Raw genomic sequence first — 15,313 nt, 5'->3', positions numbered from 1 at the left:
CCAGCAAAATAAAAGTGCTTGTTTGCAATGCTTGTCATCTTTAGTCTCTGAGATACATGATGTCAAAAATAAAACCACTAGATAATACTATCGCGAGGGACCATTATGGCTACTGATGTCAAAAACACTGAACAGATAAGAGTGTATTTAAACGGCCATCAGGTGGCCCATTATATTACCCCCAGAGACACATTAACTTGTGCTGCAATTGAATGGGCCAATTTTTCACCTGTCTCCCTCCACCTCTCTGTTCCTATACATTTTAGTCTGACTGTTTTCCTCCTGCTCTCTTCAACGCTCTGTCCATTTCCCCTCTTCTCCTCTGCGAGGGTTTGGTTGGTTCTTATCTATTCTCACCACTATCTGGTGCTGGGGGAAGATAAGCATGCATTTGCATGTTTAATGAACCAAACACTGTAGATTCCCCTCAGCCACAGCAGACACAAACACACAGACACACACAGACACACACACACAAACACACAGACACACACAGACACACACACACACACAAAAACACACAGACACACACAGACACACACACACACACACACACACAGCCCTACAGGCCCTGATCTCCTTCAGAGTTACCAGCTGCTGACTCCTACAGGAACAAACAGGGGCTTCCTGCACCACGGGAGAGAGGAACACTATTTTAGGATGTTTCCCCGTCAATATTTGTTTTCTGTAATTTTATTTAATCAGAAATTCCACAATACTGTAAATAGAAATATCTATCCAACAGTATTCAGATCCATTGGCTTATGAAAAGATGAACAATCTTTTGAATGATACAGCATTGAATATCAACTACTTATTCCTTAATTATTATACTTAGCTACATAATATATCAAAATATTTTGTAGTTATTCCGACTTATTTCATCTTACAACAGAGCATTGTGCACATAGGTGATACCACACTACCTTAGCAAGCCTGCACTCACTTCATGCTTCTGAAAAGCTATTAAAAGTTATGAAACAGAGGCGGAATTCCCATACAAACATTTTGAAAATATGCTGCCATCTGATTGTCACACAAAATCATTTCAAAATGGAAAAAATAGAAAAGCCAGTACATAATATGGCAGCAAGGGCAGATGGATGGTGAGGGCGATGAAACAACACACAGAGAAGGAGACAGAAAGATAGACAGTGGGCCTGACAGCAGTGTGAGAGATGTGTAAACCCGCCACTATTTTTCTCCTTTCCTTTTAGAGATGCATCATCAGTCATTAGAGTGGAGCATGACTCGGGGTACCATCATCATTCACACATACACACAAGCCCAAACACACAGGGCGTATTTTAAGGTTTAATGCAGCGCCCTATAATTTCCCCCTTCTATGCTGCGTTTTGCTGAGCTTATAAAAACGCCCGCAGCTAATGGCGTGATGGATCCCTCTATTATCACCCGATGCAGCAGAAGAGGGTGGGGTGCACTGAGATAAAGGAAGGTAATTGGATAGTATTTTAACAGTGGGCACTCGTGGACAGGAAGAAATGGAAAAAAAAAATCTCCTCATGTGTAAAATTGATTGGGCCAGAACAATTCTATGCAAAGCTTGGAATTAAACCTTGGATTAATAGTAATAGAAAAGGTGGCTATTTTAGCACATATAAGACATTGACAGTGATATAGCAAAACAACGCAAAAGCAAACAATAATACGTTTAGTGAGGTAGATAATTATAATGCTGCTTTTAAATAGCTATTACACCAGCAACTAGAAGTAAAACAAGTTCATGAATTAAACACATCAAATCAATTATTGAAATAATCCTCATGTAATTCAATCAGTTAATCTGAACTATATAAAGATTAGAATTTGCCATAAAATGTGTGTGTTTTATTGAAAAATAAAAATAAATAAAAATAAAATACAAGTGCTGGAAATAAAAAATAAATGGCTTAGAGTAAAACACAACCAATCACTATTGTATCCCGTAAATAACTAGGGGCCATATTCACTTCACCAATTATCTTCGCTCATAGACATTGCCCATATAACCTCACTACACCGTGTTAACCAAAACAATTCAATTTAAATAACAAAAATGCATACTTTCTAACACTCAGCATATGTCTATAGGCTTGAATTCTTTCTTTTTATGATCAATTGCTGTGTGTGAAAAATAAGCCAATATGAGTGGTGTGAGCGAATGGCTGCTCCTCCGGGTAAGACAACTTTATAGTCTGGTAAGTGTGTTTGCCCCAGAGAACAGTACTGGCCCGGGGTTAGGAAGTGTGTGGCTATGACTGTGAATGTTACACTGTGAGTGAGCTGGTCCCCGCTGCTGGGAAACTAAATGTCTCAGCTTGATTAGAATAAATAGCGCTATACGGCTCTGGGACACCAGCGCACATTAGGGTTGTGTATGTGTGTGGATTGATCGCTTTTGTTTTCTCCCTACAATCCTATTTCTTTTACCGACACACACACACACACACACACACAGAGAGAGAGAGAGATACTTAAGAGTTTAGGACACAGGAGCTTTACCTCTCCCTGACCTGCCCGACGGGTCTCAGGGCAGATGTGAAGTCTGAACAACACAATCAGAAAGCTGTTACTGCCTAAGGACATGAACTTTACACCTCTATCCTCACTCCTCCCCTGTCGCCTCTCCTGCCACCTTTTTTTGTGGACTGCATTGGAATGTGTTAAATTAGACTGGAATTTAGCCAAGTTTGGACAACTTAGTTTTCTGCACAACATTCATATCACAATCCCCAAAAAACCTAACCTTTAACCATTCAATATATTCATGAGTGTGTTCAATACATTTTCTTCATATTCACCATTAGCTAAACAGGATGTGAATGAGATAAAACAGAATAACAACTAAGAACATTAAAGTTACCATTCAGTAAAAAAGTATACACACTCAATGGATACTCAAAGCACTGTTAAAAACCGTGCACCCATTCCAGGCCATCACCCCATACACCTGTGTAGAACAACATGTTGAATTCTATCCTATATTTAATGAATAAACATAGGATAAATATATGGTTCATGCTTTTCTGAGCATAACTATATTTATAAAAGAAACCAATTTAGCCAATGTAATTTTCAAAGCCTTACCTATTTACTTCTAACCTATTTATTTATTTTCTAGACATAGCAATTACTTTTACCTTGACAAATAAAACAGATGCATGAAGTCAGAACGACAGGTAGGAGACCATTATGGAAAATGGGACAATGTGAACATACTGTGAGGAAAATAACGGAGAGACAGACAGCACTAAAAACTAAAAAATAATAAATCAATGACTCTATTCTGCTGCTGCCACCGGGTAATGAAAGCTATTTATTAGGCTTTTTCTCCCTCGCTCCTTCGCCCTCTCCTGTGTTAGAGCCGCCTGCAGCATTGATACGCTTATCTCCTCATACTAAACACTAAGACTTCCATTAAGCACAAAAACACTCATTTAGAGGTCACATTTAGACTGCCTCTGGTGTCATCTGCATACCAACACGGGAGATGGCTTGTTTGCTTGGTCGTCTACATTCTAGTCTCAGAGAAGTTAGTGTTTTTTCCGGAAATTTTAAATTTTTTCTTGTAATGCAATACTGTAGAACATTCCAGGCAAAAATAATCTCATCGCCATGGAGACAAGCAGGTAGAGAACGCTTCACCAGACAATTTACATCGTGAACCTTCAAAAAAGATGTCCCAAACCCAGAAAGCAGAAATATTACACTTATAATCCGTATGTGAATCTCAGCACACCCAGATGTGATTATTAGTTAGGCTGCCCCAAATAAATTGTCTGTTTGCTGTAACCCGACTCAACATTTTTCAAGTGGGTCGGTCGGTAGGTAAATTCTTAATTTTTTTTATTTGAAGGCAAAAAAAAAAAGATCAGTGACCGCCAGGGGTCAGGCTTCAACAGTCAATGACGGAAAACGTCTCGATCAACCCAATCAGGAGACAAAATCTTTTAAGATAAGATTTTAAGATATTTCAATCGACCATTTGTACGCCGGTATCCTTTATTTTGGTAGCGAAGGCGAGCGGGGGGAACATGTAGGGGACACGGGCGCCGCCATGTTTGTTGTGATGACGCTGCTGGGCGTGTTTCACTCCCAGATGCATTAGCAAGTCAAATTTAAATCCCGCCACACCATGATAGAGAACGATATGAGCGATGTCCAGATCAGTGGCGCTGACAGAGGCAAACCAACTTATATAAGGCAATATATGTTCCCTACTACATGGTCTGTGCTATACAGTATATATGGAGGACCAAAAATGAAGACACACCTGCGTTGCGCAGTGCATTATTAATTCTTTGAGATGAAAGATAGGTTTAGCAGCGCTATAAAAATATTTGACACAGCGCTTTAGGAAAGAACGCTCGGTAAGTCGGCGAAATTATTGAAAAAAAAAACAATTCAGCATTTTTTTAACAAAATGCTGATAATCTTTTTTCAGTCGGCTAGTTTTATACCGGGTCGGTCGGGTTACAGCAAACAGACATATTATTTTGCTCAGCCTTAACGAAGATTCTTTTGCTGAAATACATCGACCCTAAATGTAGTGTTGTACTGTCGGCTCTAAAGTGGAGAAGGTCTGAGCCACGCCGCCAGTCAGGCAGAGAAGACAGCAGGAGCAAAACGTTTCCAACAGACTGCCACTTACCACTAATGTTAGAAAGATGATAAATTAGGCTCGGCACGCCAGTCAGGGGTAGCACAAGTGGGTGTCGCCTTCCTTCCTGCAAATAGCTGTGTCGCATGCCAACAGCTCTCAGTGTGAACAGATGTTAGGCAGTTAGGCCCTGGGTTTTGGCGCCACGGTCGGCCATTTTTAGGGTCCTCGGCTCTAAGGAGGAGTCCTGGGAGACGCCAGAATTGCTTTATCGAGCGGAACACACCGGAAGACATGCAACGGCTACCCAGAATGCACACAGAAAAACAGCCCGGGCTCCAGTTAGTGTGTGTAATACTAAACCACTGCAGAGGAGATACCGCTGCCGATGAGGAGAAGTAGCATCAATAAAGAGTTGTAGGTGGGACACTCCTGTGCAGAGTTTGTGATGCACTGTAATGATTGTCTATATCTAATCTGATCTAGAAAATACATGTACATAGAGTAAAAGTTGGAAGTTACTGATAGAGAAACTGAGTACTTGCCTATCACTACATAATCAAAGGGTCGAAGTAGAAAAATTATGTCCTCTACAGACTACTTATCTGTAGAGGACATCCTGTGGTTCTCTGCTCCTGGTGCAGACTGCTCCTCTGTTTCCTCAACTTGTTCATCTGTACTCAGCCTCACGTTTCTTATTTTAGAGTGTGAGTGATTGTGTGTGAGTGATTGTGTGTTTGGTTGCTTTTCCTTTATTGTATTTTTTGTTGTAAATGTCAAGGGCTGGCCTCAAACCCACGATGCAGCAGTGGCAGCAACCACACATGTGCAACGCTTTCATCCACTGCACCACCAGCGAAGCACTGTTTTATGGTTGCTTTTCCATTTTCAAACTTATAGCTGATTTAGTTTATTCGCAGACACTACTAAATGCTACTCAGAAAGGCTACATTTTCCTCATAACTTGAATGTTCCATTAATTTCTCTTGCATTATGACAACACATTTGCAGCCATAGCCATCACTCCTCTATATTTAGCTGCTACCTGTCAGGGGCTGATGAAGGAGAGGGAAATGAGCGCTGATGTTTGAGACTATGGGAAAGGTTAACACTGTCGCACTGAATATTCTCAAACTGATTTGATCACTCACAAACACATCACACGTACAGATCTATACAACAGGAGAACACCATGTAAATTACAACATCCACAGACAGAATTGAATTAAATATTGTAAATACAGATGACTAACTCTGAGGAATTTATCAATAATATGACAGGATGTGGCAGTGTTATTAACAGAAACAATGATGATGAACTAACTTCCAGACAAAATAAAGATACAAATAGTATTAATTTATCAGTGCTGGTGAAAAATCAATCAAACTGAAAATGTTTGTTTGTATGACTTTGAGCAGTACTACTACTACGTGTTTAAGTGTTTAAATTTAAATAATAATTCAAATGTATCATATTTATCCTTGGAAAATATTCAATAAAACAGGAATTAAAACAGAAATGGTGTCTACATAAATGTATTAGTATTGATTTTATATATATTAAAAAATACATATACTAACAGGGTTTTTCACTCACTTACTCAAAACTTTAAATTTAAATAAAAAACCTGTGTATACATAGCTAGGAATCTGACTTTGCAGAGGATGTGATGTGGTAAAATGTGTTTGGTTAAGAATATATTGAGCCAAAACAAAATCCATGCAGACTACCCACCGATTATTTAAGAAAACATTACTTGAAATAAAACAAATCTCAAAATCATTACGGGCATGACTGTATCAAGATGTGTCTGAGTGCTTTGAGTTCTGAGCTGTTTCATTTGCAAGTATTGACTATGTGCCAAACTCACGAATAAAAGATGTGAATTATGTTTGGGGTGGAAATGTGTTCGATGCGCTGACAAGGAGCTAATAAGCTAAACCAATCATGATGTCAAGAGGAGGCGACAGCTTTGAAAGATTAGTTGTAATATTTTTTCAGAGAACGTAACGCACGGCAAAAACAACAATAAAAAAGTAAAAAATTATACAACTTAAGCACCCAACACATTATTACACAATTCATCTTTGTCAGAGCAATTTTCCTTCACAATACTAATATACTAATACTAGTTGCTACTGCTACTACTGGCAACTAGTATTTTCCGCTACATACTGTAAAACAGACCTGGGCATTTGTGGCCCCAGGGGCAAGATGTGGCCCTCGGCATGTTTTAATCCGGCCCCTAGAAAGATTTTTGTTTCTATTTTTTAACTGTCTGTAACATCTGTCTGCACTTGTATCCTTAATAAAGATGATGAATTAAATAATAGATTCAATAGCCTATATTTGACAGAAAAGTGATATTTAATTTGACATTTCATATTTCATTATTTTATTTTGTTCACACCAATGATCGCAGGCCGGCCCTCCGCTACTTGCTGGATTTGAATATTGCCCTCGTAGAAAAATAATTGCCCACCTTTGCTGTAAAACGTAGCCTCAACATTCATTCTTTTAAGCGAGTAGTGAATAACATAGAGTATTTATTATTCCCATCATGACTCAATTTTCACATGCTCAAAACTGGAGCTTGGGAATCTCTTGAAACAAGTTGGCGTTTGAAAAGTAATGATTTTGAAGGAACCCTCTTCAACCTGGAAAAGCATTTGAAACTCGGCTAGAGTGGAGCGTATGAAACAGAAAAAGTTCAGACACGTCTTTTCTTCTGTTACCCTGCCCCCTCCGGCTTGTGTACTTATGCAATACGCCGCCTGAGGGATTCAGAGGAATACTGAGTTTGGATCTTTGACATGGCAGCAAAACATTGACGCCAATACTCCAGTTTACCGATGCAGGCTCGCTCGCAAAACAAAATCTATGCAATGTAAATAATTTATACCTTTTTATGGCCAAACTTTACTGAGAGTCTGTGGAAGATGAATTTAAATGTGGTTCATTTAGTGCACAGCGTAAACAGTTGAAGGAGATGTATTATGTAACTTCTTTAAAAATCGGTTTGTTTTCCCTTCTCATTCACTGCCGAGTTATTTTCCAGTAATCAAGACCCCATTGCTCTGAAAATTCTTGGTTCCCCCTTCAACCGACTTACTTCCCCAGTTCTGTTTTGTTTTAAGAGTGATACAAGAAGGTTTCGGGAGCTGCCACTGCTCGTTGCTGTGAGTGGCAGCTCTCCATTCTCGGGTCTGTCAACAGAGTCAACAAAGTCGCAGCGCTTTCTTGCGATGATCTTTACAGTAACAGACCGTTAAAGGGGCAGGTGCAAATCCCACATTTCTTTTATGAAGTTGTTTCAGTTCAATATTGCAATTTAAAATGTCCAAAACATAAAATAATGACCTAGGGACGCCATATATTTTAACTACACAGCAGACAAAATGATTATATGTTCTTTAAATGAAATTCCCAGTGTCATCTCTTCAGCACTAAAATAAAGGCTGAGCAACAGTTCAAATATTTTATAAACAGATTATTCCAATCCAATTTAGATTACAAGTTCCCTCTTATCAAAACAAAAACACTTTCTATTAAACAGGGTGTTATTCAAAATTGTTGGAAGATTAATTTGAAAATGCCCAAACTAAACAGAATATAATAAGTTTGAGAAGAAGTGCTTTGGGGGAAAAACAGTTTTCTCACCCACAAATCTAGCCCTGTACTCTGCTGATGTGCCTGTGATATCAAGCCTTTGGCAAATGTCATAATGCCTGTCAGAGTGCGCATTTTTGTGAACAGTGTGTTTTTCTCACAACGCACACTGTTGTTCTAGCCCCTGAAACCGTGCGGAAAGTGTGGGCTCAGATTACAGCATGGGCCACGTGCATCTCCACTGGCAGCAGTCATCAAGCCAAAATGTTCAGGGAATACACTATGGGCTTGTCTACTGTGTACTCTGACATATCAAAAACGTTGCGTAAACAGTGTGCTGCTTCATGGGAATTAGCCTGTCTACAAATGTGAAAATGGGCACAAATGTGAACTCCTGGGGCATGTTCAATCTCGTCTGAAATGCATCTTTTAAACTCAACTTTCTAAATCTATAGTGTAACCTCAATCCATGAATCAGTAAAGTTTATATAGTAAAATATGTGAGTCAAGTGGGGGCACCAACTCCCAATAATATACTAAATTCAAATTGTGATTCAGATGTTTGCTCTATTCAATTACAAACATGTCATGTAATCGAAAATATAATTAATTATCTTCTGTTTAGAATTAAATGTGCTCATTTTCTCCTTCAAAACCTAATAACGAAAACAATATATTAGGTTTTTACTTTCTATACAGGTTAACAGAGAAAGCATTGAAGTGATTGTTTGACTAATTGTGATTTTAATTAGGAGCCATGATTATAATCGTTCCATAACTGGGCCGCTTAACTCCCAATAACTGTGGCTTTTCTGTGAGTAATTGCACGCTCAGTCCCACATCTTAACTCTTCCGTGCGCGCACACAGATAGTCGTTTGCATGTTGTTACCTGATGCTGCTCATGCTGCCGGCCTCAGATCCCAGCTTGCATCGCTCCAACTGTGAGGCGACAATCTGACGCTCCGCCTCCAGCTCCCTGGTGAGGCGCTCAAACTGCAGCTCCTGGAGACACACAAAGAGAAATATATGCTCAGAGGCATAAAAGACGTATAAATATATGAAGGATAAATGTGTTTTACAGAGATATGAAAACTGGCTTTTTTATCTTCACTGATGAATGATTTTCAGGAGAGCAATTAAAATGACCGGTTTCATTTGAGTTCTTTAGATAAGAATAAAGATTGCATGCAAGGTCAGACACTACTCTGGTGGAGGGTCAGCCGCTTGCTTGTCTCCATGTACAGTAGATGTTATTGCCTTTTGCCTAGAATGTTCCAAAGTATAGCATTAATTCAAACATATCCATCTCCATGCGGAAAATGCCACCAGACCAAATTGCAGGTCAGATCTGAGAGAAGACACCACTCACAGAACGTAAGAATGCACGTTTTTCAAGATATTTATGATTTTAAAAAAGCACCAGTAATTGAATAAATGCAAGACAGACATGTTTAATATGATACACTTTAAGACGTAACATTCTAAGCGAAGAAATAGAACATCCACGAAGACAAATATGAAGAAAAGTTACGTGGTGCACAGCCGTCTTCAATCTAAAGAGCCAGACTCAATGTTATTCAAATTTGGGTTTCAAAAAGGCGGCGAAAACAACAAATGAATAATTGTATGTTGATGTAGCTGCGCGTTTATGATCATTCCATTCACCGACTTAATGTAATTCCTTTATAAATGTATTAGTGAAACCAGATCCAGATGTGCGGGGGAAAACAAACACGAGATGAATCATAATGGCTCAGTTTCATCTCTTTAAATCATTCAGGCGAGCGAGTCCGCGTACAGAATCACAATGGCACAGTGTCATTAAAAACAAATATGCAGTCTCCTCATTTATTGAATGGCACCCTGTGGAGTCGCAGGGAGCGCCGTGACACTACAGCCCTGACAAAAGCAGTGTATAGCAGCCTCTATATGAAAGATGTATCACACAACTGTTTCACCAAAGTGGGGCCAGGGTACTGGGTGCACTCTCTGCAGAGGGTCATAAACTCTCTAATGCGTCATTCACAACAAGACAGCAAAAGAAGAATGGGGCTGAGAAGACAGACAAAACCATCCAGCAGAAAGATGACAAAATGTGTTAAATGTGCATTCAACATAGGGTAAATTTGAACAAGGAATAATGACAAGTACACTCACTGTTCAAAGACAGGCATGTTGTTTGGAGACACTGAATCGTGTAAATGTAGTTTATGTCAGTATTTGTATGTGTGTCGGTTCTTAAACAGACTTGCTGTGTCCAAATGTCCAAGACTGATAGTGTCTCAAAATGTCTCCAGTTACAGCAAAGCAAAAACAAAACTAAGCAGGGGAATTATTATTAAGCTGTTATTATCACTACACATCTAAACTTCTCTCTATTGAATTGTATATATCTCAGCCGTGTTATTAAGTTAGTTGCATGGGTTAGTTAGTTATTCTATCACAGGTTTTTACATTTATCCAGGGTTTTAGACCCAGACTGAACATAAATAGCCTTGTATGGCTTGTGAGACCAGCCTAATTTGCATTAATGTGGCCATTTTATATACCCTCTGCTGCGTACAGTTAAAGATAAACGCACATTGCTTTTACGCTAAAACTGGGAGCAAACATTAATATTTTACTCAATTTAGGGGAATAGAGTGTTCTACTTTCAGCTTGGAGATGCTATTTTCTCTTGGTGTTTTAATAACCCCTTATCTTTCCAGATGATTTTAACCAAAATGCTGGGCTAAAATTCCCCCAATTTAAACTGACTCTGTTTCTGAACCCTTTGAAGTACAAACAATTGTCTGTACTCTGTAAAGCTGAGACGCTGTAGATTTGGCTTCTGTTGTCTTAAGTGGAAACAAGCTCTGCACAAAGGAAAATCAGTTTTAAAATCCTGCCTAGATTTTCTTTGGTAAATATAAACAGGAGTATTTCTGGTGTCTTGAGGTATGGGGCTGTCAGACGGCGCTTGAGCATTTGATGGGTTCTGACAATTCCTTTTTCAAAGCTGAAGATCATTTTACAACAAATCCACATATATTTTTTTTATTTGACTGAAAATATATATATTTTACTGGATAGCTGGAGAGCTATTTTTTATCAGATGGTTGACAAATGGAATAAATACATAAAATGTCAACCAGGTCCAGAATTTTAAGTGGTTTAAAGTGTTCTGAACAATGTTTTGTCTACCCTTTTAAATATTTACTTACGTTGTCCTGTACCTTAAGTTTCTGAGTTTGCAGCTATGTTTTTTCAAAGTTTGTGACTTATTTTTACTTTGCAATCTTTCATTGTTATAGGGGGTTGTTGTTATAGAATGAAAATGAAAGTGGACATTTCCCCTAAAATGAAGAATCATATTTTCATTGTTTATATATACCACAATAGACAGCAAAGAAGCCCATTGTGATGCCCCTAACTTTATAATATTGATCATTGTTCTGAGCTTGGTGTTTTAGAGTATTCACTTTAGTCAGTAATTCCTTAAAGGTGGAATGGACCATTTTTTTCAGCAATTTTTTATCATATTTCCTCGTGGCGTGGATAAATCATTTGTCCTGCCACGTGTCAATCATAAAACGCACCTATCGCTCACCTGCAGCCGCGTCAGGCTCGTCCCCACGTTTCCGCGTGTCTAAGCGCATGGATCTATCATAATATAGTTCCCTCAGTGTACGGGGCAAAATGAAGACTCATAAGAAGACGTAAATCTACGGGAGACGAGAGATGCGATGCGACACGTTGCGCTAATAAACAAACGCACGTGTGTGTTGTATCAGTCCGCACGGGGGAGTGCGCATGCGCACTTCCGCCTGCGTTCTCAAATCGCCGAAAAATCGTCCATTGCGCCTTTAATAGTAACACTGCTGCCTGAGCTCAATACTGGGTTCAGACTCGCTGCTTGTCTGTGTTTATGCGTGTGTGTAGCCTTCCACTTAATCACAGCCACGTGTAGCGGATCAATAGGCCGCTGACCCTTCCTCTCCCACTCAGCTACCTCTATATGTATGTTCCCGAACACGTTTGTGTGAAGCTGAGATAGGAACAGAAAGAGCGCTCTGCAGAGTGTATGCTAGTTTGATTGGTTTTCTCAAAGCCATTTGAAGCCCTGAATGAGATCCCCAGTTCCTATCTCAAGTCTTCAACCTTAATCCCACCATCTCCTCAACACTCCTTGCACATCGCAATGCAGCTGGAGCTGTATGCACCTCGTACACAGTAAATAAACAGTGTACACATAACATGCTCCTCATTGGTCATTATTGCATTTTTTGGGAACAGGGTGGGATAGTGGGCAACGCTCTCGCCTCACAGAAAGAAGGTTCTGGGTTTGACTCCCAGGTGGCATGGGGCCTTTCTGTGTGGACTCTGCATGTTCTCTCTGTGTCTTTGTAGGGTTCCTCCAGGTGCTCCAGGTTCCCCTACCACCAAAAACATGTACAAAAGGCTACTCCCCTCTGAGGCCAGGACTCCCCTGAAAAAGAGATTCCAAACCTCAGTGGGAATTTCCTGGTTAAATAAAGGTAAATTCCAATGCAAGTGAAGGACATTTATAGATATAAGTCTGGCATCTATTATAGTCAAAATGTAAAACTAGTCCCAAAAATGCATTGTCTTCACATTTCACAACAGGATAGATTACTTTTCTCCTCGTCAGCACACCCAGTATTTTCTGTACTACATTTCACAATGAGATAAAGGCAGGACCCATGAACAGCAGAAGAGCAGGTTCAGCCATCCTGATGATTTGCAAAGCGAGGTGACGTTGGGAATTTGCGTATGGTCTATTAAAGCCTCCAGACTCACATTTCTAAATTATAGCTTTGTTTAACAGTGAGGTGCCATGCTTCAAAGCGATGCTGTGCTCCTCGTTGCAGACTGCTTTGTCACCTTGTTTGCCACAGCTGCAACTATTTTAAATCCCCGGGGTGTAAAAATGCAAATCCTTGCACCTCAAGTAGCATTATGCTAATTGATGATATATAATACCTCACTGCTAAAGCATTTTAAATGTCTTTTAAGGTAGCATGGCGATGCCTGAATCCCCAAACAGATGGGAAACCTGTTGTCTCCAATGGCGTTTATGATAAATTATGCATAACCCTTTGTCCCGCTCTCATTTAAAACACCCATCCAAAAATAATTGTATTGCTATTTGTATACTATGATCAGTGATACCCATGAGCTAGAATTACTTTTAAATACAATGTGATGAATTGGCCAAGTAAGTGTTAAATCTGCTGACTTCTCCAACAGCAAATCTGTGCATTTGGATAAGGCAAGTTCGTGGCAGGCCAAAGCATAGGCTATAGGTTTATTTAATTTGCAACTACTTCTGAAAGCCAAACCCAGAGAAATATATATATATATATATATATATATATATATATATATATATATATATATATACACAGACCGAATGGTAATGGTGAACCAAGTATAAGTAAGATATAGTGGTGGTTGACAAGGGACAGAGGAAAGCCGTGGTGGTGGACGTTGCAGTGCTATGGGATGGTAACATCCGGAAAAAGGAACATGAGAAAATAGAGAAATACCAAGGCCTCAGAGAGGAGCTGGAGAAGGCTTGGAGTGTGAAGGTATCGGTGGTGCCTGTAGTGATCGGAGCACTTGGGGCTGTGTGATAAAATGTAAATATATGATTATATTTGTGTGTTAAAAGTTATCTGCATCATTAGCCTGGGGGGAGGGAAAGGCATGTATTTCTAATAACATGTGTGAAGATGTTGTAGAAGCAGCCATGAGGAATGTTCCTCCCATCCTGGGGACCAGATGGGTAGAACATTCACCAAGGTTTTTATCTCTAAAGATAATACCAAAGAGTCGTAAAAGACAAGTGCCTTGATGTGAAGCTGACCAATGAGAAATGTGACCCGCCTTTTTTAAGTGTGATTTTAATAAAAGGACTTGTAAGAGGGAGGAACGCTGAGAGTGATTTTGGAAAGTCGTTCAGGTTGCTTACAACATCTTGACGCGGCTAAGCCTTCCTCTCCCTTGCAAGCCACACAAAAGACTGACGTTTCTGTGTCGTTTAATATTCTAAGTTGAATTATGTTCTCTGACTGTTAAGTAATAGCATTGATTCATGTGTAATTTCTTGACAGGCTGTGACCCCCAAACTGGAGGAATGACTTGAGCAGATCCCAGGAAGGACGTTGGAAATCTCGGTCCAGAAAAGTGCAGTGCAGGAACAGCAAAGATACTGCGCAGAACCCTCAAGCTCCCTGGTGAGGTGAGAGTTGTTTATATATATATATATATATATATATATATATATATATATATATATATATATATATATATATATATATATATATATATATATATATATATATTATAGTTTGTTGATAGTTGATATATGTTTGTTAAGAAATAAAACAAAACAACAATCTTCTCTGTGCACCTTTGTACCAGCAGCACAAGGAAATGGCAGCAAGCCCTGTCACAAAAGTCTCTGGCATCTGCAGAGCACACCACCTTCAGCAATATAAATGAGGTCCTGACTCCTCCTACATGCTGTCGATGCTCTTTCACACACTGTACCTGCAGCCAGCACAGAACATCCTCCCACAACATGACACTGGTCTGCGACGGGGCGGAGTCCTGAGGCTGATACTGAGAGGTACACCAGTTACAAATAGTTTTATAATAGAGTGAACTGGAGTATAACTTGCTTCCTTTTATCTGGCTATGCATTTATCTGTGTGGACAATCGCTTCTGATTTTATTGGAACATACGGTAATAGGTTTGTAAATTTGTACAAATTGAGCCCCTGTACAATCAATAATAAAAAAAAACAAACGTATGAAGTCCTGATAAATTATCTCTGTCCTCCCTATTGTGCTTTGCTGTTAGTCTGATCTGGAGCAAGACTGAATCTCCACATTCACAGAACACTTAATTCCTATTGTTAATTCCTACAGAAAAGCTGACCCAGAATCAGTCGTAACAGCCCTGTGAGTGTGTGGATCTGTATGTGTGTGTTCTGACATTTGATTGGTTAACGTTACATGTTTTGTTTAAATTCTCTAAAAGGGAAAGAAAAAGGTTCCAAAGGAGTTCAAAAGTTGGATTATATTTGTAGAAGAA

The 15,313-nt window shown here is 39.4% G+C and overlaps 1 protein-coding gene across 3 annotated transcripts in view; it reads right to left on the bottom strand.

Moving 5' to 3' along the window:
* ctnnd2a (catenin (cadherin-associated protein), delta 2a) overlaps positions 1-15,313 on the bottom strand; it is a 233,044-nt gene that overhangs the window by 147,657 nt on the left and 70,074 nt on the right. For all 3 annotated transcript variants that reach the window (XM_072450621.1, XM_072450624.1, XM_072450622.1), the window contains exon 3: positions 9,101-9,213. In XM_072450621.1, coding sequence (XP_072306722.1) covers positions 9,101-9,213 — 113 coding nt within the window. The remainder of the gene's footprint in view (positions 1-9,100; positions 9,214-15,313) is intronic.

This window comes from Eucyclogobius newberryi, unplaced genomic scaffold, assembly GCF_026437365.1.
Source record: "Eucyclogobius newberryi isolate DKJ021-1_F unplaced genomic scaffold, fEucNew1.0.hap1 SCAF_18, whole genome shotgun sequence".
In the NCBI taxonomy this organism is placed as follows: Eukaryota; Metazoa; Chordata; class Actinopteri; order Gobiiformes; family Gobiidae; genus Eucyclogobius; species Eucyclogobius newberryi.
This window is presented reverse-complemented; position numbering and strand designations above follow the sequence as displayed.